At 38.7% G+C, this 27,585-nt stretch overlaps 1 protein-coding gene across 1 annotated transcript in view; it reads left to right on the plus strand.

Annotated features, from left to right (window-relative positions):
• The window catches only part of Grid2 (glutamate ionotropic receptor delta type subunit 2), a 1,513,832-nt gene that overhangs the window by 896,408 nt on the left and 589,839 nt on the right, over positions 1-27,585 (plus strand). Inside the window, exon 5 of the mRNA XM_055612670.1 lies at positions 21,437-21,490. Within this exon, the coding sequence (XP_055468645.1) occupies positions 21,437-21,490 (54 nt within the window). The remainder of the gene's footprint in view (positions 1-21,436; positions 21,491-27,585) is intronic.

Raw genomic sequence — 27,585 nt, forward strand, 5'->3', positions numbered from 1 at the left:
GGCCCTGGTTAGTCTTAAACTGGAGGGCTGATGTGCCCCGCCAGCTCAGTGCTGCTCCGCCGCCAGGTTAGAAAGTCCCGCTGTAACTGGAGACTGGGTTGCTAGTCCAGATGCTTTCTGGGAAGTCCTGGGGTCTCTTCACTGTGCTCTCCAAGCTTCGGAGGCCCAGCGCCTGGTGTGTCTAGCTTGTATGGTGTTTCTGTCTGGTTTTGGTGAGTATATAGCGTATTCTCTGTCACTGTGGGATTGGGCGGGCCGTACCGTCAGTGATGGCGCTCCTGCAGAGCTAGTATGGCGTCTAGCAGACTCGGGCCCTGGGAGGATGGTGCAGCCGCCTCGCGTGAATCTGGGGCTCCGAGACACAGTACTGCTGGCCTTTGCCGATAAAGGGCTTGGGGCTCCGCCTCAGTGGCTGCAGGCCCCAGGCAGTTAGGTCTGCGCTGAGAAAGGGGAGTCCACTGTGCCGAGGAGGAGGGAGGTCTGGGGGAGGGGAGTGCGGAGAGATCAAAGGATCATTTCTCACCTTCCCCAAACAAGTCCCTGGGTGACCGGAGACCAAGGTTTTCACCTCCTGGGATGTTCCCTGTTGTTTAGAAAGTCTCTCCGTTGTTTCCCTGGCTTCAGAAGTCCTTCCACTCATCAACTCAGAACTTTATCTCTTCCACAGCTCGGAAACTGTGTGTGCTAGTCGCCATCTTGGCCCCTGCCCCCCCGCAAATCTTGAAATTTGCAGGTAAATGGTGGGAACTGGAAAGGATCATCCTGAGTAAGGTATCCCAGAAGCAGAAAGACACACATGGTATATACTCACTCATATAGATATGTAATATAGGATAAACCTACTAAAATGTTTACACATAAAGAAACTAATCAAGAGGGAGGACTCTGACTAAAATGCTCAATCCCCATCCCGAAAGGCAAAGAGGATGGACATCAGAAGAAGAAGAAAACAGGAAACAAGTTAGGAACCTGCCACAGAGGGTCTCTAAAAGGCTCTGCTGTGCAGACTATCAAAGCAGATGCTGACTTATGGCCAACTATTGGGAAGAGTACATGGAATCTTATGAAAGAAGTGGGAAATAGTAAGATCTGGAGAGGACAGGAACACCACAAGGAGAACAACAAAACCAGAAAATTTGAACATAGGGGTCTTTCCAGAGACTCATACTCCAACCAAGTACCACACATGAAGATAACCTAGAACATCTGCACAGATGTAGCCCATGGCAGTTCAGTGTCCATAGTAATGGGAAGAGGGATTGTCTCTGACATTAAATGATTGGCCTGCTCTTTGATCACCTCCCCCTAAGGAGGGAGCAGCCTTACCAGGCCACAGAAGATGACAATGCAGCCAGTCCTGATGAGATCTGATAGACTAGGATCTGAAGAAAGGAGAGGAGGACCTCCCCTATCAATGGACTTGGAGAGGGGCATGTGTGAAGAAGGGGGAAGAAAGGTGGGATTAGGAGGGAAGGAGGGAGGAGTTTATAGGGGGGATACAAAGTGAATAAAGTACAATTAATAAAAGTTAAAAATAAATAAATTAATTAATTAATTAATAAAAGCAAATCATAGCTGGTATGCAGACCATAGCTAGTATACATACCTCACCACCAGAATTACCACCTAACATTTATTGGAATTTTTCAAAATGAACATTTAGTGCTACTCTTTCAGGTGTGTTTGACTACTACTATTTAGGGCTCTTGATAAGTAGATTTTTCTTAAGTGGACTAAAAGAGACAAAATCTTTGCTTCCTTTATCTTCTTCTCTTTGAACTCAGTGACATAGATGCTGCTTATTTCCAGAGTTGTCTATAAATGAACATATTTTTGACAACTGAGCTACAAACTCAATGTGCTTTCCATGTAAGTTTTGTGTAGCTGAGGTGGCACAACTTCATTTTCTATTCCTATCATTGTTAATTCTATAAAATATTTTAAGAAAGAGAAGAGTCTCCAGCTTCTATTCTGCTTTGTTAAAACAACAAACTCCACTGTGTTTATAAAGGCTTCTTTGTTTATAGCTTTAATAACATTAGAATTTATTAGTCATTTATGAATTTTATTAAACTACATCTTGATAACCATTATTAATTCAATAGATTAAAGTGGTCTTTGATTTTATAAAGAGGTTTAGTTCAGTTCTTTGGATATATATCCTTTATTTAAGACTTGCTCTATCTTCAACTGATTGGATTTTGGCAGACGAACTGACCTTTGGTATTCTGCTGAACCAGCTGACAGTGTCTGTCAATTTTTCTTTCCACCAGCAAACATCCAGTATTCTTTGGTTTCAAATCACACTGACGTTGGATCTTAAAAACAGCACCTATTTGCTTTCTGAGAACAACTTTTGTTTTAAAAGGTCTTCTCTTAAGTTTCTTAAAGTCATATTTAAAGCTAAAGAGATGACTTTTCCATAGAGGGATTTTAGAAAGAAAGAACACTCATGACTTAACCAAATGATCCCATTTTCCAGCTTTGAAGCTATACTATCTTTTGATCTATTTTTTTTCCTTTCTGTCAATTTTTAATTGCAATTTTTATCGAATAGGTTGGATCTTGGATATGGTTCTTTATTTATAGAGACCGTCATTCTTCATGAAGTAAATTTAATGAAAAAAAAAATGATAATGCGGTTTTCAATATCTCTGAAAAAATCTTCCTCCATTCCTGCCTAATTTTCCTTTCCTTTACTCCCTCCCTGTATCCCTCATTTCTTTCCTTCCTCCTTCCCTCCTTCCCTCCCTCCCTCTCTCCTTCCTTCCTTCCTTCCTTCCTTCCTTCCTTCCTTCCTTCCTTCCTTCCTTCCTTCGTTCCTTCCTTCCTTCCTTCCTTCTTCTTTTCTCTTTCCTTCTGGTTAAGGTCACCTTTTTTCTTTCACTGTAGGGGTATACAAAGTTCAAGAAAAGATTAAGTTTAATAGGGTTGTTCCTGGCCAGTGTAGATAAGCCTCCCATGACAAGCAAGCTCTACTATTTGGTGAAGACTCGGATCCTGGTGTGAAACTAGCTGGAACTGTGCCAGGCATGGCCTAAGCTACCGGAAGGGTCCTGGTGTCTGGATCCAGGTTTCCGGGCGAACAGGATGACCTCAGGTGGTGCCGAGACTCACACTGTGTGCACACTACAGTGAGGGCTGGGGTCCTGTGCGGGGGTGGTCAAGAAGTGCGGGGAAGTCTGCGCTGCAGAAGCCTCCGTTCCTTCCTCGGTGCGGGCGACTGTGCCGGCTTGACTCCTGGAGCAGGAGCCTTCCAGGAGGCTAGGAGAGGCTTGCTGTCTGGAGGAAGACTACTGGACCATGGAGGCATGCCTAAGCAGGAGCTATAGTTCTCTTTCAACCATGATTTACATTCACATATCTAAGAAAATATATCACACATGACAATAGTCATTAAATTGCTTATTTTTACTTTTTATTTTTTAAAAAGAAAAGATTCATCCACATTAGATGTTACTTGGCACAAAATGATTCTTGTCATCTCCTTCCCACTCGAATCTTAACTCACATCTTCCCACAATAATCTGAACTAAAATAGCAAACTCTGTTCCTCTGGTCAACACTTCTCGAGTGTACACAGGGCTGCTTGAGGTGCACTTTCAGTAATTAGAAATAGTAAACTCTTGAACATAACTGAATTCATGTTTTGATTTTAAATTATAATATTTAATAAATTTGCAAAATAGTTTGTAATAACCATAAATTATACACAGAATAGCATATAAATATTTTTCCATTACTAAGAGTGTTTTTAAAAACTTACATAAAAAAATTGAAAGGGTAGGTGTGTGCCTACATAATAGAACACTTGCCGAGAATGCACAGGGCCCTAGATTAAATCACCTCAAAAGAAGGATAAAGGGGTAGAAGGAGGAAGGGAGAGGAATGGGGACAAGGGGAGAGAGAGGGACAGAGCATCTTACAAACAGCTGCAAAAGAATTAGTTGGACACCCTTGCCAATCTGTATGTGGCTAAATCTCTGTCACTAATGTGTTCTGTATAAGGCAAGTCTATGCTACTGTACCACTTCTCTGCATCAGTCAATGTCTCCAGCCTAAGAGTCTTAGTCCCTGAGTTTCATTGATTCAAAGTTCATTTGAAGCATATTTTGTTCAACAACAGATGTGAGGAAAGATTTCTCTTTGCAATATTGTCTGGAATGTTGCAACCACAAAACTTCTAAACATTGGGTGAAGCATAGGGAGGCTTGTGGAAAAAGTGGGGGGAAGGATAGAAGGACCTGGAGGAGATAGCATCTCCATAAGAAGATCAACAGAACCAACTAACCAGGGACCAGAGTGGTTTGCAAAGACTGAAGCACCAACCAAGGACCATACAACGGACTGGAACTAAGCCTCCCACACAGATGTAGCCGAAGGGCATCTTAGACCTCATGTGGGTCCTCTAGTAAGGGGAGCCAGGGCTGTCTCTGACATGGACTCTGTTGCCTGCTATTTGATCATTTCCCCTTGGCTTGACTGCCACTTGGGGAGAGGATACACTCAGTCATGATGCAGTCAGATATGTTGGTTGGGCTGGGAGGGGCACCCCTTTTCTGAAAAGTAGAAGACAAGGTATAAAGGAAGAGGGAGGGAGGGTGAGACTAGGAGATGAGAAAGGAGGGGGCTATGGTTGGGATGTAAAGTGAATTATTCAATTAATTAATTAAAAAAAACCTTCTCTATTATACCCAAAATAACATCCTCTCTGGTAGACAATCAGTGTTTTCACTTGTCTTTTTAAATTTTTTTATATTAACCACTGTTTATTTACTTTGTATCCCAGCTGTAGTTCCCACCCCCCATTCCCTCCCAATGCCACCCTCCCTCCCTCATCTCCTCCCATGCCCCTCTCCAAGTCCACTGACAGGAAAGGTCCTCCTCCCCTTCCATGTTGCCTTTTTAATATGTTTGTAACATTTGTATTCTGTCCCATATACTTTATGTTTAAAGATCATGGTGAGTGAACAGTTAAGTTCAGTGTATTATTAAGAGTAGTGTCTAATGAAAATAACTATGGTTTTGAAAGAGAGGAACAGTAATTTGTCTGGACAAGAACTGAATAATAAACATAATTCTCATTTCTTAACTCTTTAACAAAGTAAGGAAAACAATCACAAAAAAATGTTATTTAAAACAAGTTCATAAATCACCTAAAGGAACTGAAAAATGAAGTCTTATTATTGGTCAGAATACTTTTTGGGGAAATGTAGGCCCCTATAGTAAATGCATTATATTCTAAAATATTTAATCAAGACTTTGAATGATAAGCAGTGCAGTGAATTGTCCAGAGCATATGTTATAAAGATGTAAATCAGCCTGTCTTTTTGATTTTTATCATTTTGTAATTAAAAAAGAAAGCAATAGAGCAACACATCTCAGAGAGGAATTAGAGCACTGCCTCATATGAGTGAGGTTCTGGGTTGAATCCCCCATGCCAAAAGAGGGGGCGGAAGTGTTTTGCTTGTATGAAGACTTAACCACACAGTTAACCAGAGTTAACCACCATGCAAACTGCACTGCAAGTAGTTTGCGCATGTTTGTAAAAGCAAGCATATGAAAGCCATGTACTGCCCACCACGCTTCTGTAGCCAATGAAGACTCAGTCTGTAGAATGTAGTAGACATTTTAAGACTCCACAATCGATATCCCAGAGTTTATAACAAACAAAAGCAAACAGATCACACAAAAACACAAGAGCCCTTCAACAACTGTGATCCCCAGACCACAGAATGGGCTTTACTTCTTGTTCTCCTCCAAAAGTAATTACTGTCTAAGTCACATGAAGACAATCTTGTAATATTTCTGACATCAAGCCACCCTGGAAAGACGGCATTTAAGCTTATCAATCTGTCTTTTCAGGATGCTTTCAAACTGTTTTATGGAAGAACAGTGGTGGCACACAGCATTGTAGCTGTCAGCTCATGTTTTAGAGTCTGAGGGAAGCGACAAGAGCATTCCTAAACAGGTCTAAGTCTCTGTCTCTTACGTTTATATTCTGACCAAAGAAAAATGTAAATTGCACTGACTATCAAATTTTTCTGTGAAATAATGCAAAGTATTTGAGCAAGCTATGAAATATATGAGAAATTCAATAATTCTTTGTGCTTTGTAAAATCGCCCAGAGAAATATTGACAATTCTCCAGGTGACTTTATGACATATGGACTTGACATTACTGTTCAGCGCCATGGGCTCTGCCCTGGTGAGAGGAACACACTCGAGTCAGAATTTATAGATCTTGATAAGATAGTTTCTCAAAATGAAAGCCAACTAAAGGACAGGCTGTATGTGGCAGTCTTCTGGATATTTCTGTCTTTTTACTTTATTTCAAGTTGAAACAAGCTTTTATATATCATATATTTAAAATCTTAGCAAAAATAATTCCTTACTGTTTAACTTGAAATGGCATCTAATAAATAATGATGAAATAACTTGTAACCAAGACAGACCTTATCTCTAGTGAAGAAAGAAGGCACAATGTGACAATAAAATAAAGTTACTAATGTTTACAAGTAGAAAAAAATCAATTCTAGTAAGCAGTAACACATTATCCCACATGGAAAATAAGGGAAATCAAAGTAATTGATGCAAAGCTAAGGTTTGCAATGCAGTTACTGAAGCATCAATAGCAATGCTTTATGGTGCTTACAGTTGTCTTCAAACAAGATATTTTAAAATATACACTTAAAAGGCAGTGTTCTTTCTAATCAAAGTTTTTGGGGCCTTCCATCCTTGGGAAGGTGCTTTTCCTCAGCTACTTCTGACACACTCTCTTGTGCATGTTGGCAGACACCACTATCTTTTCCAGATTCCCCATCAACACCCAGCGGAGTTCTCTTTGGACAGAGATTGCATCATCCTTTCTCATCCAAACCTTTCCAGAAACACGGATTATGGTAGATCTCAGTGACTCTAAAAGGTCTAATTATTTTCTTAAACTTTTTAGGTGGTGCACATCCATGTCAGACCGTTGTTGCCCAACCCGACTGAGCTCTTTGTAAAGGGTTAGGTACAGCCATCACCCACAAAGTCCTCAGCATGGAATCACTCAGGCACTCCTCAGAAGTGTTCATTCACAGCCCTCATTAAAGACCTTCTAACTGCGCAGTAGGCCCTGCAAAGCGATTTACAAAGTTCTTTAGGTGGTTCTCATCTACATTAAAATGACACTTGCTGGATCGAAGAATTCCCAATACACTGCACATAGTTTTACTGGAACTTTAGAGTGTGCTAATGGGTTACAATAGAAAGTACTATTTTAGAATACATTATGAATCACTTTAATGTCTCAAGAATTTTGTTCTTAAGATTCTCATTTCATGTTAGGAACCACTGTCTTTTCATGGAAACAATTGTGTATTTTGTGTGGGAAGGCTGACTCAGTTTAAATTACTGGAACAGATTCTGAGACAAGTATTTTCATAGAGACGGCTCATTAAGAAGGCACTTCCAGAAACTATGGTGAGAAACTGTAAGGACAAAAGGTGGTCGAGACTGTCTTACCAAAAATGGGATATGGCTATAGGCAGATGAGGCTCCATCTGAGGAAGACGCTTGTAAAAAACTGCTTATGTAATATATCTCAAAATTGGCATCCAGAAAGTGCTTGATGTCCAATGCATAGAAGTCAGTACTACAGCCAGCCTGTGGAAAAGAAAAAGCTTCAAAGAAAGTCAAACAAAAAAGGAAGCTAGAAGTGAAGAAGAAAGCTGTAACCCTTATTGGATGAGCCGGGGGTGGGTGAGTTTGTAAGGAGAGGGGAGATATTGAGAAGGGGACACTAGGGTTCTTTTTATATGTGTACATGTTCATGTCTCCTCTACATAGATACATAGATTACATGATTTCTTTCAGGTGGTGTGTGTGTGTGTGTGTGTGTGTGTGTGTGTGTGTGTGTGTGTAGTCTACTATCAAGGTCTATCTCAAGGACTCATAACTTCTGACATCAAAACTCATAACTCAGAAGAGCTGCTTGTTTCTGCTCATCTCCATTCTTGGAAGCTGAACTGTCCTTTGAGTGGTTTCAGAGGTTTCCTGGATGAAGAATTAAGTGCACTATCATTGAAAGAATGAATGTCCAGATATGCACAGGCTTTCCAGGCTTTAGAATCACCCTTCTGTAAGGAAGAAGGTGAAGGCATTCATTTGCTTCCTCATTGGGTGAGCTTTGACTTCAGCAGTCCCAGCGTTTGCTCCATTTCTAGGATATGTTTGAGTTTATTTCTGCACTTACTTTATGATACTTCCCCATCACAGTCTAGCCTATCTGCTTTGAATGAAGATTGCTTTAATCACTCCTGATTTGGAAAGGGCACAAATCTGGGAAATATCTGCACTTGTTGAGCTTTGTCAAATTCTGAATCTTTATAATGAGCAAAGTTACTTGTGTCCTTATTAGGAACACAGGCTAACAAAACTGGTTGAAGTTTGAATGTGACTACCTGGGAGAATGGAAGAAGAATAAAACTGAGTATACATGAAAAAGAATTGTAGTCAGAATTAAGGGTCTGGTAGAGGTTAGAAGTCATTTATTTGCAGTGGCACCAAAAACATGCAGGGGGTATTCTATTTTTTAAGAAAAAGGGAGTAATTAATTTTAAGATGCGTTAATGAGTCCTGAAGACAGCTGGACTCATTAACGCATCTTAAAATTCAGGAAAAGCGCTTCCTCAAGATCCAGCCATACCACTCCTAGGCATATATCCAAAAGAGGCTCAAGTACACAATAAGGACATTTGCTCAACCATGTTTGTAGCAGCTTTATTTGTAATAGGAAGAAGCTGGAAACAACCCAGATGCCCCTCAACTGAAGAATAGGTACAGAAATTGTGGTACATCTATACAATGGAGTATTACTCTGCAATGAAAAATAAAGAAATCATGAAATTTACAGGTAAATGGTGGGACCTGGAAAGGATCATCCTGAGTGAGCTGTCCCAGAAGTAGAAAGACACACATGTATATACTCACTCATATAGACATATAACATAGGATAAACCTACTAAAATCTGTACATCTAAAGAAACTAATCAAGAGGAAGGACTCTGACTAAAACGCTCAATCCCCATCCCGAAAGGCAAAGAGAATGGACATCAGAAGAAGAAGAAAACAGGAAACAACCTAGGAACCTGCCACAGAGGTCCTCTGAAAGGCTCTGTCCTGCAGAGTATCAAAGCAGATGCTGAGACTTATGGCCAACTCTTGGGCAGAGTGCATGGAATCTTAAGAAAGAAGTAGGAAATAGTAAGATCTGGAGAAGACAAGAACCCCACAAAGAGAGCAACAGAACCAGAAAATTTGAACACAGGGGTCTTTCCAGAGACTCAAACTCCAACCAAGTACCATGCATGGAGATAACCTAGAACCCCTGCACAGATGTAGCCCATGGCAGTTTGGTGTCAAAGGGTTACATAGTAATGAGAAGAGGGACTGGCTCTGACATAATCTGATTGGCCTGCTCTTTGATCACCTCCCCCTGAGGGGAGAGCAGCCTTACTGCTCCACAGAAGATGACAATGCAGTCACTCCTGATGTGATATGATAGAGTAAGATCAGAAGGAAGGAGAGGAGGACCTCCCCTATCAGTGGATTTGGGAAGGGGCATGCATGAAGAAGGGGGAGGGAGGGTGGAACCGGGAGGGGAGGAGGGAGGGGCTTATGGGGGGATACAAAGTGAATAAAGTGTAATTAATAAAATAAAGTAAAATTTTAAAAAAGATAGAAAAGATAAAAAAAAAAGAAAAGAAAAGAAATGGTACTTCATCCCCGCCATCCTGAAATGGCATAGAGGAGAAGGCCAGCTGCTTAGAACTCTGAATACTGCCCATTGCTGCCAAACCCAACACCATAGCAACTGTTTTTTTACTGTCGGCAGGAGAAATAGAAGGAATGGCTTCAGAGACTTTGAAATGCAAGAGAGTGTAATGCTTTGATTACTGAGTTGGAGGATTAAGGGTCAAATTTCAAGTAAACATATAAACACTTCAAGGATGACAGATGCCACAAATAGTTCAGTTGGTGGCCATGGAAGTTCACATTTTGTATTTGTATTCTTTTTCTTTTACACAGTTTGTAACCAATGAGGATTACATTGACATCTTTTGATTCTAAAGTTACTAATATAATATTCTCGAAACTTCTTGAAAGCAAAGTCTCCATATAATTTAGGGTGAGCTAAAAGATAACAAAAATGTTGAGTGACATGTCTTATAATGAATAATAGTAAGTAATCATCTTCACCAATGAGGAGTTATGAATAATAGCGGATAGAGCCCAGAGAACACAAAGGCTTTCACTACTATTTAAACAGCAGGAAACCCATAACCTGCCTAAATGTACCCAGGAAATCATTGTTGAGTTTCTACTCTACCACCATTTGATCCTTCGTTGTGTGATAAAATTGCATAGTTATGCTGTGATGAAATTGCAGTAATAAATTTCTTTGGATAAGAATAAAATAAAGAAACACGTACAAACAGACACACAACAAACGTGAATGCATACTTACACTGAGCAGATGTGTATAAAGCTTTTATAATAAGATATAAAACCTTAAATAATATAACATAGGCATGTGTATGAAGCTTTATAATTAATAATCTGTTGATATTGTAGCAGATTGCACACATCAGAAAGGAATGGGAAGACCTATGAACAGACTTTCTTACACCAGATCAGCACAAAACGCCCATGGGTTGAAGCAATAGTATGAGTGTTGAAACTGCTCAAATTCTTCTATGGTTTATTCCTTACCTCTCCAAGATGTACAGATGTTCACAAGTTAACATGAATTGATGTAAATAACGAGGACTGAGGTGTGCCAGAAGACTGTTCTGCAGCCTTCAGTTTAACCACAGTTCTCATTTTATAAAACGGCATAAGAATTTCTGCAACTATGAGAAACAGAGCTAGGAAAAATTTTCATGTAAAAACTATGAAAAATCACTGCTTTCTACTTATTCCTAATCTTAAGCTTTTAATCAATTACTCAATGTTTTTTTCCCTCATTTTCTTCTTCTTCTTCTTCTTCTTCTTCTTCTTCTTATTATTATTATTATTATTATTTTATGAGTGTTTGCTTGAATGTATGTATTTGTTCAATGTGAATATAGAGCCCACAGAGGCCAGAAGAGGACTTCATAGGCCCAACAACTGGAGGCAAAGATAGTTGTGAGTTGCCCTGTTGGGTCTGGGAACCATGTCTGGTTCATTTGCATGAGTAGCAAGTGCTCTTAATCATTGAGCTACCTCCCACTCCTTATATACATATGTGTGCATTTATTTATATATATAATGTGCAATATATTGTTATCTATAGCACTTTGCTCACTGTAGAGCTTAAATGATAAAGATGGTGGGATTTAGCAAAACATTTATACAGACATAATTTTAATCTTCATACTCGTATAATTTTCTTGGGGAAATAAAGTTTGCATACACATATACACACATGCACAGAATGTGTGTATGTTATATCATTTAAAACTCAGAGCATTCATGTGTATATATAGATATAATTATCTAGTGCCTCACACATAGTAGGTACTCAACAAATATTAAATTGCATTACTTTAATAACTGATGCACTACAAAAATTATTTACTAAACTATATTTAGTAAAATATGTTGTTGATCTTAGCACCAGATTTATGGAAATCCTATATTCATGACTGATTAATGAAGAGGACATACCAGGCAGGCATGAAAATGGTGCTCTTATTCTTGGGAAGCGTACTAAAGCAATGAGACAGTACAAAAAATGCAACATGTCCTCTCAACTCTGAATAAGTACAATGTCCTCAGGGCTGATGAAGGTTGGGTCATAGATTCAGGCTAACTCAGGGGTGGAATAAAATTGCCTTGCACAATAGAGATAGGAACAAAAAAAGAGAAACTATTGGAAAAATGGTTATCCAAGGTAAGATAGAGAAGAAATCAGAAGTAACCCAAGATGTGAAGGTTCTCTCTGTGAAGAGCCATCTGTGGCTCTGGCTGTTATCAACAAACACATTTGCCTTTGAGAAACTCTTTTATATTCTCTCTCCCTTTCTTTTCTTCCATTTCCCTTTCTTCCCTGTCTTTCCTTTTTCTTTGCTTTGAGCTAGGAAAAAAAAAAACAACTTTATAAATCTTGCCAGTTCAGCACCAATATGCCCCCAAACTGTCATTTTAAATCTTGTTCAAACTCCCACTAAAGGCTCACTCATTTATGCTGTCAGTCACACCGAGGAACTAATTTATCCTACCAATGATCATTTAACCATTAAAAATAATTAAATACTTTAACAGTGTTTCCTAGTTGTTCTAAAGTCAGCATGTTAGAATGCAATGAAAGGAAAAAGAATTTTAGAAACAGTTTTGGAGTCTTGGCAGGTTCCACTGGTACAGTGCTGCATGTACAAACATGAGAGACCCTGACTTTAGGCGTCCTGCACCCCCATAAAAAGCCAGAGGTAGCACTGTATGCTTTAATCCCAGAGCTAGGGAGTGGAGGTGGAATATCCCTGGACCATATTTGACCAGGCAGTCCGGCAGAATTGGCCAGGTCTACATGCAACTAGAGACCCTGCTTCAAAACATAAGAGGAAAGCTGAGCTGATCTTACATGCCTTTAATCCCAGCACTTGATAGGTAGAAGCAGGAGGATCTTTGTCAGTTCAAGTCCAGCCTGGTCTACATAGAGTGAGTTCTATATAGAGGACTATATAGAGAAACCCTGCCCCCCCTCCACACACACACAAAAGAAGAATCGAGAGAGATTTTAGAGAGATATACCAGCAGTTAATAGCACTGGCTACTCTTTCAGAGCACCTGGCTTTAATTCTGTAGAGATTCACAACTGCCTGTAACTCTAGGTCCAACCTATCCAGTTACCTTTTCTGACCTCTGCAGATAGATACCAGGCTTGCACCTGGTTCACAGACATCCATGCAGGAAAACACTCTTACACAAAAAATAAAGTTTATATACAATTAATGTATATAGTAAAGAGTGACTGAGGAAGATGCAAAAGCAACCATGCGCTCCCCATGCACTAACTTACACACACACACACAAACACACACACACACACACACACAATCTTGGCACAATGTGTCTTTGATTGATACAGCAAAGATACAAGAACCCTATAATGTCAACAGAAACTAAAAATAGAAATTTAAATAGAGGTAATTGTGATGGCAGATGTCCATATCCCAGCACTAAAGATCTGGGAGAAAGAAGATCAGGTCAAGGCCAACCTTAGCTATTTCTTGAATTCAAGGCCAAACAGGCAAAACCAAAATGATTTTAAAAGAAAAGTAGAAATGATAATACAGTAATCCATTGACCTAATGATAATCATCAAACTTTCTATTCTCATCAAAGTATTGAAATTTTCAGTTTACTTTTAGTCACTGTTCAGTCTTTGTTGAACCGTACAGGACACAGTAAGATGTTCTACATGATGTGATGAAGGCAGAGTGTGTTTTCTTGCATAGCACCCATCTTTACACATTTAGAAACAGTTGGTATCACAGTGCTGGCCAGCTCTCTTCCGTGGCATGATTCCGTCTCCCAGGGGGTGTGGGAAGACCGAAGTGCACAGCAGTAACAATGAATCTGGCAAATCCGTTTATGAAATAACTTTGGCAGTAATGGCAAGAGGATTTGGATGGAAGTGTTTGTGATCTTCCAGCTGGAAGATCAGAGCACAGCTTCCAAAGCAAAAGGCAGAAAGTGGGATGGCAGATAGTGGCTGCTTGGAGAAAGCAGAAGAGAGCCAGGGCTCCATGCTGAGCTCAGAACCACAGACAAGACAGTGGGCTGTGGAAAGCCCCCTGCGGCCCAGTATCTACTGAGGATTTCTGGTGCCATCTGCTGGATCAAATTGGGACTTCCGATCACATGTGTGCAAGCACTTCTCTGCCCCGTTATTGCTTGCTTCTGTGCTAGAGAGGCGTGCTGAGAAATGGCACTCCCAAGTATCCAAATGTGGGCGTGTTTACTGAGCCTTAGGAAGAACAGAGTATAGTTCTGAGCGCAGTGTGCGGTCGCTAACCTCAGGTCACTGTGCTTCTGTTCTAGACCTTGCTCTGTGGCCAGGTTGACCTTCAAGGACCACTAGGTCAGCGGCATGGAGAGTTTCTACTCCAAACAAAAATTCCTTTCGAAAAATCGCTTATGAACTAACTACCTCTTGTTACCTTCTTTATATACTTTATTGGAAAGAATACAGTGGTGTGGTTTGGCTTTGTCTCTTTGTTTGTTTGTTTGTGGAAACAAAATGGCCTAAACTGCTAGTTCTGATTTGGGACTTACATGAACATAGAAGTTCACCAGCTCTTCTTTCTTTCCGAAAACAGAATGCCTGTGCGTTCTGTAGGGCTATTGTGGAGCTCTTTTCGCAGACTGCAAAGTATCTCAATGAATTTTAGAGGTTGTGGAAATGTATGGTCACATTGACATTAACTCTAGTGTGCAGTTCTCAAAACGTTTTAATCACATGACATTTACAGTATGAGAAAGCGATTCTTTATAAAATCCATTTTGAAATTTTGTCAGTTTGAACCTCTCACCCTAGAGACCATTAACACTTCCATTAAGCCACAAGGAGCTGATATTCATTGCAAGCTTAGCATGGTCCACTGTGCCGTATCCTCCTGATGATAGTATTATAGGAACTGTCTTTATTCTTACTGACAAATGGAGAAGCTGAGGCTTACCAACTTGGTAGTTTATGCAAGGTTACATGAAGAAGATACAATGAAAGCATTGACTCTGACTTGCAAGTTGATGTTTAGGAATATGGAGCTCTATAATATGATCTAAAGTATGTTACATATTAGTGCCTTTCCTGTTCATTACACGTCTGAATTGATGTTGGGCACTTTGAAGAACCATGTACTACTAACTTGTGTTCAGCTTTATTGAACCTACTGGTTTTCACTGTATCTTGTTGTAGAACATTGGCTAACATTATGGAATGTGGAAACATTGCTGCATAGAATGCAGTTCTAGCAATGCTGACTTAAGTTATGTTATTGCAGATGAGGAGCCAGAAGGGAGTAGCTCTTCCACTTTTCTCTGGCTACCTTTTCTGGAATAAGCCTCAGAGCCTTCCCCTCACTGGCTTCCACCTTGCATCTGGCATAGGTAGGAAGAGGAAAGCGAACACCAGCTATCCGGCTTCTGTGGTGCACCACAAACCCTTGTCTAAATATTCAGTGCCTCCTGAAAAGGAAACAAGTGTAATTCAGTTGAGCCACAAGCTTGAGTGAAATAACATGTTGCTGTTATTATTTAGTCAATTAAATTGTCTTCTGTACTTGTAGATCTGTTCAGCACTTAATCCCAGTGAGATCCGCGCTCCGGCAGTGTGCTTGATTTCCTTTGCCTCAGACTGTCTTATTTAACACAAGTAAAGATTTGAGAGCGAACATTGGAAGACATGATGATAAATTGTTGGGCCTTACTAAAGACTCAGAAGTCCTAAGGTCCTGCCAGTGACAGATGGTCTGTCCTTACTCATGGCTCGTCTCCCTGACAGGGCTTGGTTCCTTCCTCACCTTCATTTTTGCTGAATTCACTTTGTTATAATCACATCGCTAAATGTAGAAGTGGACCGGGCTCCACAGCACCACACTGTGTGGGGGACAGGCTCTTCCGTAAGCTGCTAAGTTCCCATGTCTCATGCTGAAAGAGACTCATGTGGTGAGGATGTTCGAAATATATTAGGAAGAAAAGCCCCTATTTTCACATCTCCTGTCCCTCTGCTGAGTTCAGTTGCTGTTCTACTGGATAGCTTTGCTCTGTTTTGCAGCTTTCCCTTATGACTTGCTGTTTGCTTTGGGCTGCCCAGGGGCAATGTAGTCTTTCAGGCCTGCTTTTCTGACTCATCATGGTAATAAATGCTATTATTGAATTATGAATACTTAATTATTTTGTTATGACTTAATAGTTTTGAAATTTTGTTTAAAAAAACCCAACTAGAATTTACTAATAATCCATACAACGAGACCTCAGAATTGTAACACTGGTTTGTTTGGCTTTGAAAGAGATCTTATTACCTAAATAGATAGATAAATGATAGACAGAGCGATAGATCAATCGGTAGATAGATAGATAGATAGATAGATAGATAGATAGATAGATAGATGATAAGTTAATTAAAATTTAAAAATTTAAAAAGAAGAGGGGAGTTTTAATCCAGTAAAATGTGAGTTGTGCTATTCAAGTAAGACAGATGGGGAAAGATGTATACTTTTGTAGTTGCTCTGACAAAAACCGGAATCCTTATGGAAGAAGAGGGCAATAGAAAGACCTGGAGGGGACAGGAACTTCACAAGGAGAACAACAGAGCCAAAATACCTTGGCCCAGGCGGCCTGCACAGGAGAGACCAATACTCTAACTAAGGACCGTGTATGGAGAGAACTAGATCCCCTGTTCGGAGGAAGCCCATTGGCCACTCTGTTCCCCTTACTAGAACACCCTAGTGTTTAGGAACAGGGGCTGTCTCTGACATGAACAAAGTGGCCTGCTCTTTGATCACCACACACTGGGAGGTGCAGCCTTGCCAGGCCACCCAGGAAGATAATGCAGCAGATCCTCATGAGACCTGATATGATAGGGTCAGATAGATGGGGAGGCGGTCCTCCCCTATCAAGGGACAGGGCATACAGGGAGAAGAGGCAGACCGGGTGGGTCTGGGAGGAGATGAGGGAGAGGGCTGTAGTGGGGATACAAAGTGAATAAATTATAATAAATAAATATATAAATAACATTAAAGCAAAAACCTGACATATTTAAAGGGGGTTCTATTTTGATACAGTGTGTCAGAAGCAACACTGTCCATTTTAGCTGAGAAGCCAGGGTGACACGTATGGCAGCCAGGGAGGATGTGTCAGAAGTCAGGAGGGAGAAAGAAGTTGGGGTGGGATGCTCAAGCCCAGGGCCTGCAAGAGCCAGACTTGGCATCAGATTCCCTGGGACTGGCATTACCAGCAGTTGTGAGCTGCAGTGTGGGTGCTGCCAAACAAACCCAGGCCCACTGGCAACGCATGCTCTTAGCTCCTGAGCTTTTTCTCCACTCTCCCGTTACATATTTATGTCAGTATAACTTTGTATTTGTTTTAAAAGCGTGGATCCCTCTGGGAAGGCGGAGATCGCGGCCCCAGCCCATGCAATGGCGCTGCCTGCATTCATGGTGCATCTTTGCAGCTCAGATAAGCCTTTCTGGGAGCAACTTCACAGACACAGCTGAGATATGTTTCCGTGGTGACTCTAAATCCAGTCAGGTTGACAATGCGAAGACAGCATTGCAAAAACAATCTCTCTTAATTAAATTTTAACATAACTGTAGAAATAAATACAAAGAACTTAGAAATTCTGGGATGCCCTGAAATAATTAAAATAGTGATGTCTCAAACCCTGAATTTGGTCCTTTAACCAGAAATGCTACTAATTTGATGCAATATTTTTGAAACTGTTATTATATGGAAAAAATTAATATTATTAAAGATATTTAATGTGACTTGGATTTCCAGTGATCATCTGTCATTCCTTATCTACACTCACCTCCAGAGTCCCCTTCTCGTAAATGTGTCTGTTTTAGGAATGAGCGCTGTCAGCTTCGGCTGCTAGTCTATGAGAAGGGTGGTGCTGTCACCCTGACTCCCCTTTAATTCTCTGGTGGGTTTCACTGTCTCTGATATACCACTTGTGCCCTCTACTATAATTCAGGGAATAGTTATTTAAGTTCCTAAAGTCTTGGCTGTTGAGCTCCATCCTCTTTTATGCCCCTTTCCAAATGATCTTTCCATCTTTCCAATCACTTTAAAATATTGCCTTCTTTCAGTAACATTCAGTTAAAAGAAGAAATCCAAGAAGAGATGTGATATTATTAATTCATGAACAAATTAACCTTGACCTAAAGAAAGTCTATTCCCCTTTTAGTGGTCATTTCTTCAGATAACTTTTTGTATGTATTAAAGTAAAAAATAAAAAAGTGCTTCTTTGAAACTTACTGCTTCAGTACTACATGGATTTGTATGTATCCATATTCTTCATCATATGGTTAAAGGGACAGGACATCACTGACTTTTCAGCACTAATTGTCATCCTAACAGCAATTGCTTTCCTTCTACAATCAAAACTACACTTATAGAAAAAAAAAATCTCAAGTATCTAATATTCACTAAAATGCCCAGGGTACAACTCATAATTTTCAGATCAAGTCTTTATCAATTTACAGAAGCTCAAGTTATTCTGGTAATTATGTTAATTAAAATTTAAGATTATATTAAGATTATAAATAGATACAGACAAGGTATATGACAAGAGATGCTGAACTACTGTATGTAAACCCAAAATGTAGTGCCTCATATTAGCACAGTGTGACATCAGAGAATGTGAAGAAAAGTTCTTCTCTGCACCGGAGCCAACGTAACTTGCGAAGTGTCCCTGGGTACAGCACGGTGGCCTGGTCCACATGCTGTAGAGTTGAGCAAGCAGGCACAGACACACAGGCACACAGGTTTGGAAGTGTCCTGCTTCACTTCTGCTCACATCATCTGGGCAGAAAGAAAGAGATGGGACTAATGATTTTAAAAACTGCACCAGCAGAGGACTGGCCAATTTGAAAGCCTCACAGGGGCCCTAACAGACACTGTCTTCCAAGCACATGAGGCATTCAGATGGAATACTCAAACATACTCAAACCGATGAACACATAGTGGCCCACCTTTGGGGAAGAGGCCTCAGCTGATAATGAGAAAATGAACTGATATGTTTATCTGTAGCAAATGCAAATAGCTTCTTCCTTGTTTCAAACTTATACTGCTGAAATAATTTTGTATAGTAATGTTTCTGGGGGAAATGAAGAAATAGCAGAGTATTTCTTTACTGTCCATGAACGAAGGTGGACTGCATCGTGGTCTGGGATGAGAAGATTGGATCATGGTCTGGATGAGACAGTTGCATCATGGTCTGGAATAATATGCTTGCATCATGGTTTGGGATGAGATGATTGGATCATGGTCTGGGATGATACTTTCACGTCATTGTTTGGGATGAGACGCTGGCATTATGGTCTGGATGAGACAGTTGCATCATGGTCTGGGATGAGATGCTTGCATCATGGTCTGAGACAAGAAGATTGGTTCATGGTCTGGGATGAGATGCTTGTATTTTTCCTTTGTGTAAGATCCATATTGTTTTGTGCTCTCTCCTGATTATTTCAAACCATGGTGTAAAAGATTACTTTTACTTTCTGCACAAACTATTCACATTAGCATTTAGCAGTCGCTCAGTCTTGCAACAAAATTACTTCTTAACAGTAACTACATGCAATGTAGAGTTCTCCTACTTGAATTTTCTTAATGTGTCCACATGCATAGACTGTCTTAAAAGGGGCAATTTCACCTATATATTTTTCTTTTTTGATACTAATATTATTTAGAAGTGCTTTCCTTCTATGTTACCTGCAGCTTGGCCTTAACTTTTTTCTAATCCATGTTTTAAAGGTTTTTCCCATATGTACAAGCATTTTTCCATTTTATACGGAGATAGATTTTCCTAACAACCAAATGTTGGGTTTCTATCTTTGTAAATTCTGATGGAATTTTCACTTACTTTCTAATGCTTTTCATTGTTACTAAATCATTGATATGCCTCTAAAACTATTAATGAAGAAAATAAAAATATAAAAGAAACTTTGCTATTACTAATATAAAGTTAAAAGGTATTTTTCTATAGTTAAAACTGGAAATTGTCACATGTCATATCCTTTATTAAAAAGTTCATCTATAAATGATCATGTATATACCCTAAAAAATAAACTAAAATAAACATGGAAGTAGAAAACAAGCCTTCATTTTTCTGATAACTCATTATTTGTATTATTCAGCAAGTGCATGGGATTCAAAAGACATATATTGAACTCACATAAGATATCAATATTTAAAACAGGTGCAAATAATTATCTTTGAATTGAAAAAAAAATCTTACAGTACAACAGATATGCACCCAATTACATTTCTCCTTATTCAAAACACCTTTGAAACAGTGTTTCCCCCTAGGACCAAGAACAATCCCTAAAACCAGTTAATACTTTGAGACATCTTTGGCAGTTCATGGAAAGCATCTTCACTTGTGACCAAGTCTAGTCTATAAATATTACCACTAAAAATACAACAATCATTTGTTACAGAGCATCCTCACTCATTATGTGCTGCTCTTGACATAAACTGTAACAGCATGTCTTAGAAAATGTATAATAGGAATGTGTAAGACGCAAACTTTGGTACAAAAGCTACACATACGCACTTACACACATACACACTTACACTCACATAGCTATATGTGTAAACGTAAACACACAGCGAGAGATACACGCACATGTTCGTTCAGAGCCTACTAAGCACATTTTTGGCCTATGTCAAATATTCAAAGTTCATCAACAAAGGTTGCTATTCCACCGGGAGTGGTGGTCCATATCTTTAATCCCAGAATTTGAAGGAAAATGGTAAAATCTCTGACTGTTCCAGGCCAATGTGGTCTATATCATGTACTGCATGTCATCCAGCCAGGGTATCAATTGGTTGGTTTTATCAGGCTAAAAGCTATAAAAATTTCCTAACAATACATATTGTGAATATAGTATAAATCGCTCTTACTGTTTTACAGTTTAACTTTAGAACTGAATCTACTGCTTCTTCCTTCCTTCCTTCCTTCCTTCCTTCCTTCCTTCCTTCCTTCCTTCTTTCTTCCTTTTTTATTGTTTTTCAACACAAGGTTTCCCTGTGTAGCCTTGGCTGTCCTGGACACACTTTGTAGACCAGGCTGGCCTCAAACTCACAGAGATCCACCTGCCTCTCTCTCCCCAAGTGCTGGGATTAAAGTGCACCACAATACCGGGCAAAATATCTACGTATCAACACTTCCTTCCTTTCTTTCTTTCTTATTTACTTTCTTTCTCTTTCTTTTCTTTTTTTTTTTTTAATTTGAATCTACTTCAAATACGCACAACAAAATCATTTTTTTCAGAACAGATTTCATTCAAATTAGTAGCATACACACATCAAGGATAAAAAGTTAAACTGTAAACAGATGAGATTGGAGCACTGCTTAGATATTTATTAAAATATAACAGCACTGAAATGTATTTAGAACAAGGGATTTGATCGGAGACTTGAAATCTGTTCACTCTAGACACATTATCACTTAAATGTTTTTCTTTTTGAAATTTGCATTTTCCTAACTTTGATGGATGCAGTTTTCAAGTTTCTTCAGTGTGTCTCCAGAGCCTGCCAGCAGGCACAACTGTATCTGCGTGCTTGGCTGACAGCTTTCCATCTACAACTTTTCTAACAGTCCATTTACAGGGTGGATGCCTTTAGCGTAGCTCCATCTTCATGACTAACCCTGATGACCTGTTTGCTTTCTCTTCTAGGTGGTGGAGACAAATCTGGTTGCTTTTGACTGTCACTGGATCATTATAAATGAGGTAAACCCACCACTCCCCTGCTCTACCATCACGTTTTCACTCATGGAGTCTCAGAAGGCCTTCACCTCTAAGAGGGAACAGAGCTGGAAGTAAAGGCTCAGTGTCCTGCATGAATACTTTCTAACAAAAATAGAACCAAGGTTTTTATCTGAATTAAATAAGTGGAGAAAGCCTTCCCCACTTCATGCTTTTTAGCTTTTCCTGTTGCGTGCACTTCCTACTTAGAGGGATTCTCTTTATGAAAAGTTCAGTTCTTCTTTGTAAGCAATGTGAATCTCCCAGGGGAGAGTCTCTATTCCATTTGTATTTTAATGTATTTTTAAAACCTTTCTATCTGTCTCCTACCAGAAGATTTTATGGTTCAGTATAGGAACATGAATCAACAAAGAACAGTTTTTCCCCCCCACAAAGAAATACAACTGTTTTAAAATTCCAGAATGGTCAAATTCCTTTAGAAAGTTTACCTAACATTTTGCAAAGGTAACACAAAGGATTGAGAGTGTGTTTCAATCTGAGAAGATTGTTTCCTTAGCATTTGCCAGTGAAGATCAGTAGAAACAGCAACAGACTAGACCTGGACAAAGAGCATGACTGCACCTGGCAGCATGATAGGTCCTCAGAATGGTATGTTGTCCAATCCTACCTATTATTAATAAATAAATAGTGTATTATTTATGTACCGATACTGTTGATGGGATTATAAGATGATGAAATTGTTTTAGGAACAACATAGCATTTTGAATAAAAATATTGGTTCTGCAGCCAACAAAACAAAATAGATTTTACCTTGGATTCTTATCTTCGACAATGGACTTATTGTATAGACTGACAACATGACCTCTCCATGGTAAGTTTAAGAGGAAGGCCTTTATTGTACACATGAGAGATGGAACAGCCAGAGGCATCTGTAGGAGTCCAGAGCAGAGTCAGAACAGTATACTAAACAAAGCCAACAGACTGGATCTGACTGGAAAAGAAGAGAGAGCGAGAAAGAAGAGAGAGAAAGCACAGAGAGTGATGTTTATAAGAAGAATAAATAGGTGGGGCATGAGGAGCCAGAAAGTGTAAAAAATACTAACCACCTATAGTCCAGAATTAACTTTTGGAGTCTGGGGAACTGGTGTTTCCTTGGACTTTAACATTTACAACCTTCCTGATGTACATTTTTTTTGTCGTGCAGTTAATTAAAAAAATTAAAAAAGGTATTATCTTAACAAAGCCTGAGGAGGGGTGCAAAAACTGGGCCACAGTAGACATCTTTCCTGCTACACCCCACTCTCTCGTGTAACACGACTGACTGTAAGAGTGTTGGGGGCAGGTCTGTGGAAGATAAATGCTTTTCCTCTCCAAACAGAAAAGTAAAATACTCTCATTACAAAAAATAAATTATTCTTATTACAAAAAAAGTAAAATATTCTTATTGCAAAAACCTACACAAGGCTTCACTCTTTTTTAGCTCAGAATGGAGATACTGGAGCCGTCGCTCCTTCTGATTTGGGAGTGTCAGTCTTTAGGCTTATGTGATTTGTCACTATATTTCTTTCATGATTTTTTGAGATTCTTGCAGGCAGTGTGGGGACCCTGGATCTCTTCCCAATGACCTTCATGATCGTGCCTATTAGTTTCCGTCTAAATGATTATATATTGGACTGGAAAGAAAAGCAATATGAAAAATAATTTAGTGAACTTGCATGAAATTTCAGATAGGCATTTTTTTTTCCTAAAACGAAAATAAAGTCTAAAGATATTAAATAATCCACCAAGATTAGAAAATTATTAAGTGGAAATAATGAGATTTTAATAGCAGTCTTACCAATGTAAAGCTTCAGTTGCTTTTGGGTTTGTCTTGTTTTTGATAATTCTCCTTTGAGTTATGTTTTTGAAATTTCCAAATTTTCATTGTCTTTAGTTTAATTATTTTGTAGTTTTTTGTTTGTTTGTTTGATTTTTTTTTTTAAATAAAGAATCCTTATCATCCCTGTTTTAACCTCACAGCCAGCTTCTCTTCCGGAGATTAAACAGAGAGCTTTTACTTGTTTGTGTCCACGGAATAGGGAACACAAAGCAGGGAAGAAAAAGTGGCTTCTTGCCTCCTTAGAGGGTAATCAAACAAACCCTTACATTCTTTCTTTTCCCATCTCTAATGTTGCACTTACAGTGATACTAGAATCCTGAACATGGGCAACAAAACCAAAACCAGGATGGGTGTTTCCCTATCATTCAAAGGTCAACTAGTACTTCTGAGGAAAGTTTCCCTTCTTCATCTTTGTATTACAATCTCTATTATCCAGAAATAGTTGAGGAGACTAACACATCTTTCCTTGATGGCGTTTTAGCTACCATGTTGCAAAAGAAAGTATCCAATTATCAAAGAAATTTAGCTGGTCAATTACTCAGTCAATATTAGCACTACAGAAGGTGATGAAGACCATAGTTATTTTCTCAACCGGAAGACATTGCTATAAATACTTGCAACACTAGCTTCTTTACTGTCTTGAAACTCTCACTGTGTTTGACTCATTATCATATCTTTAGTCCTTGAAGAAAGTACCATGTTTCTCTAGCAAGTCAATACTCTTTAAGACAAAGTCTACATTTTACATTAGCTGTTGCTTTTATCTGGACCAAACAGATGTACAAAGAATGAACATGTTTACAAGGAAAAGTACTATCAGCCAGTTCCCCCAAGGCTATCTCTCTCCTATCCAATTCCACTCAGCCACTTCATTCGCTTGAAGTCTACTTCAGGAACCGCGTCCTTCTCTCTCATGATTTTTGTTTTCGTTTTTCATTGACATGCTTATTATAAAACTTAATAGAAGAAGCATGATTTACCCCGCTCTCAATTAAAAAAAACAGCAACATGGAATTGTTTTCTTTTCAAATTTGTTCAGACTATGAATTCTGAATATCTCCCAAAGTAACAATAAAACCTTCACAGACATGTAAATGCCCATTTGACTGAACATGGAGAAAGTGATTTTGTCTACTCCACTTCGCATAACTATGCTTTAGTAGCTAATTTAAAAATGGCTTGCAAAATTTATTTAATCTTATTGCACCAATAGTTTCATAAAGAGGGATTATAAATCAAAGTTGACATTGTGCATTATGGCACAAGTTGTAGAAACTTGAAAACAATTCATTTCATTTTAATTTTTATCAAGTATGCTGTACTAATGAGAGGCTATGCCAGCTCACAGGGTACAATCAATCAAGTTGGGATTTGGTAATGGTGTTTCTATCCTCCCTGCACTCAGTTGGTCCATTTCACAACAGACTTTCCATTTCAGTGATAGCATCCCTTTAGGGCCCTGAAGCAAATGCCTTGGTGCTTTATTTGTTTTACAAAAGCCAAAACTTAGATAGGAGGCCCACCTGGTTCAGGTGCAATGCTTCTGACTTCCATGATGCTGACCCTAGCCATCAATGTCTCATGTCATTCCAATGACTTAAAACATGTTTAAGCCATTTGTGAGGACTGTGGTTAGGGTAGATCAGGGTAGGGAAGAAGCCATTAGTTTGGGGGTTTAGATTCTTGTTTTGAAATTTTAAAGTTTAGACATATGGTAGATATTTTGTGCTTTTTTGTAGTTTAGTTTTGAATTAATAATAATTAATTATAATATTAATTAATAACAATCTTGGTTATTATAATATTAATAATCAAGATATTAATATTATTAATTATAATATTAGTTAATAATAATCTTCTTGAATAATCAAGAAGAAAATTACCATTCAGTCTCTCTTCATATTGATTTTATTTCAGATTCCAATATAGTGTTTATAAAACTTCTTTTTAGTGTTGGACTTTCTTGAAATCTCACAGGAGTACCTCTGCCACAGCACAAAAAACACACACATACTAGGAAAACATCTTTTTTAACAGCATCATAGCAGACTGCAGCATATGAATGAAAGTCCACTATGCTGCTTGTTTTTATTGCAATATTAATTCTATGTTCATTAACAGATGCAAGTAAAGACTAAAAAGACAATGTTAGAATTCTGACTCTTCATAGTCTTTAAAAGTCAGAATATTTTGCTGTTCCTTTACAGAAAGCAATTAGAACATCTGGTGGTGCTGGCATTTCAAGAGGCATTTCTTTTTTGTAAACCAGTTCCTAGTGAAATTGTTTTAAAACTTTATAATTTAAATATTGCTTTAAAAATGAATAAAACAATGTAGACCCTTATTACACAAGAGCTTACTATTTTGACACAGCCATTTACTTAGGGACTTTTTTCCTGTTTTGAGAGGATTTCTGTGTTAGATTAACTGATCAGTTGTCAGTAGATGCTTACATTACCTTGTGTCGGTCACTCTTGAAGAACGAAATACAGTTCCTGTCAATACGAAGAAGTTCCTGATCAAGCTGCCGTCCCACCCCGAATAGCTTTTGGAGATCATGTGTCAAAACTCGAATTACAAGCAAAATTTTTGAGACAGGCTGTTAGTTTCCCTCAGAAAAATGTCTTCAGTTTTCTTCCTCAAATAATAGCAGACAAAATATATTCTGTTCAAATTGGCATTTCTTCAGTTTCACTCGAAGTCGCACAAGTGAGAACTCAATCTAGGACACCTTCTAGTGTGACCAGCACTTTCTGTGTTTGGAGAGCACCTGTAGAGCAGTTGTCTCGGAATGACGGCTTAGGGCATGTCTCAGAACAGAGGATCTTACTCCTTTGGAGCTCTCAGCCATCTTCATTGCCATCATTCTTGAAATTCACCAAAGTGATTTCATTAAGGAAATATGTATTCTTATATAATTAGTGCACATCATTTTTTATATCATGACATTTCTAAAATCTTCCTTGAATAAAAATAATTTGAATGAATATCTGTGAATCTTCATGGTTCTTTATTTATAAAGTGGTAATAAACAGGGATTCAATGTCTTTTTTTTTTTTTTAAGAAAATGAGATACCAGGAAAAGAGCTAGGATTGTGTCTGATACAATGTAGGCATTTATTATCTATAGATTTTGACTTTCATATACTGGCTTGTAGCTCATCATCATGTGATGTACAGATGCAGACGGTAAAGTTTGATGAGTTTGGATAAATATTTATCTGCTTACAAAATAAGAGCAACATATTAAGATGAGAAATCAATGTATCATTTACTATCTTCTACGTGAAACTTCATGGCTGCACAATACGGCATTTTAAAATGCTGAAAAAAAATGAGTAGCAATGTTGATATTAATTGCCTTTAAAAGACTCCACATTAATAGCAGGTATTAAAACAGAGTTAACTGGACCTGTTTAATTTAGCTTTGTGAGCAGATAACGGAAAATTCAAAGTATGAGGCTTTTGCCAGACAGAGTTTATGTGGCCAGTGAAATGACACAGACTAAGGGGAAAAGACGACATTTAAGCTGCTAAAAGCCATTGTTTATGGTGCATTAAGGATTAATCGTCCAGAACCTCCTGATGTTACTGTGGATACAGCTGATGGCAGGTGTTGTTTTATTTTTAGAAAAACCTATATGTCATAATGAATATAAAAAGGGGTGAGTTTCCCAACTAATGTGGCACAAAAAAAAGAGGGAATTTGTAATTATCCTGGGAGAGAAAAGAAGAAAGTTAACGCTTACTTAATCTGCTTATCTTCATCATTTAGTACTGGCTCTTTGGAGAGAAACATAGGAATGCACAACGCAGCCCATAATATCCCATGTCAGATCATTTATTTTCATTGCATTAAAATTTGATTCACACCAATAATCTGTTCATCGCAAAAGCTTTATGGGCATAAAAGGTTGCAAATGGCCATGATGGAGCACAAGCTGCCTTAGTAAAGACTGCTGGGAGACCGAAGTTTATATCTGTCACTTTTGCTCTAATTCCAAGTAAGACAGATGTGTATATGTTAAACATTATCAGTTTGTATTATTTTTATGTTTGTTATTGAGCCTAATCCTCAAATCTAATTTCAGAATAAGAATATGTAGGTGAAGAGAGTGGAGAATGAAGGTGAAGAGAGTGGAGAATGGATGTTTTAGAGTTTGGCAAGCATACCTGCGCAAAGTCACTGTCATTTGCCTGGTGCCGGGTTTCATTGCCCTGGCTTAGCCCCAGCTAACCA

This window comes from Psammomys obesus, unplaced genomic scaffold, assembly GCF_907164565.1.
Source record: "Psammomys obesus unplaced genomic scaffold, mPsaObe1.curated_primary_1811, whole genome shotgun sequence".
Lineage (NCBI taxonomy): Eukaryota > Metazoa > Chordata > Mammalia > Rodentia > Muridae > Psammomys > Psammomys obesus.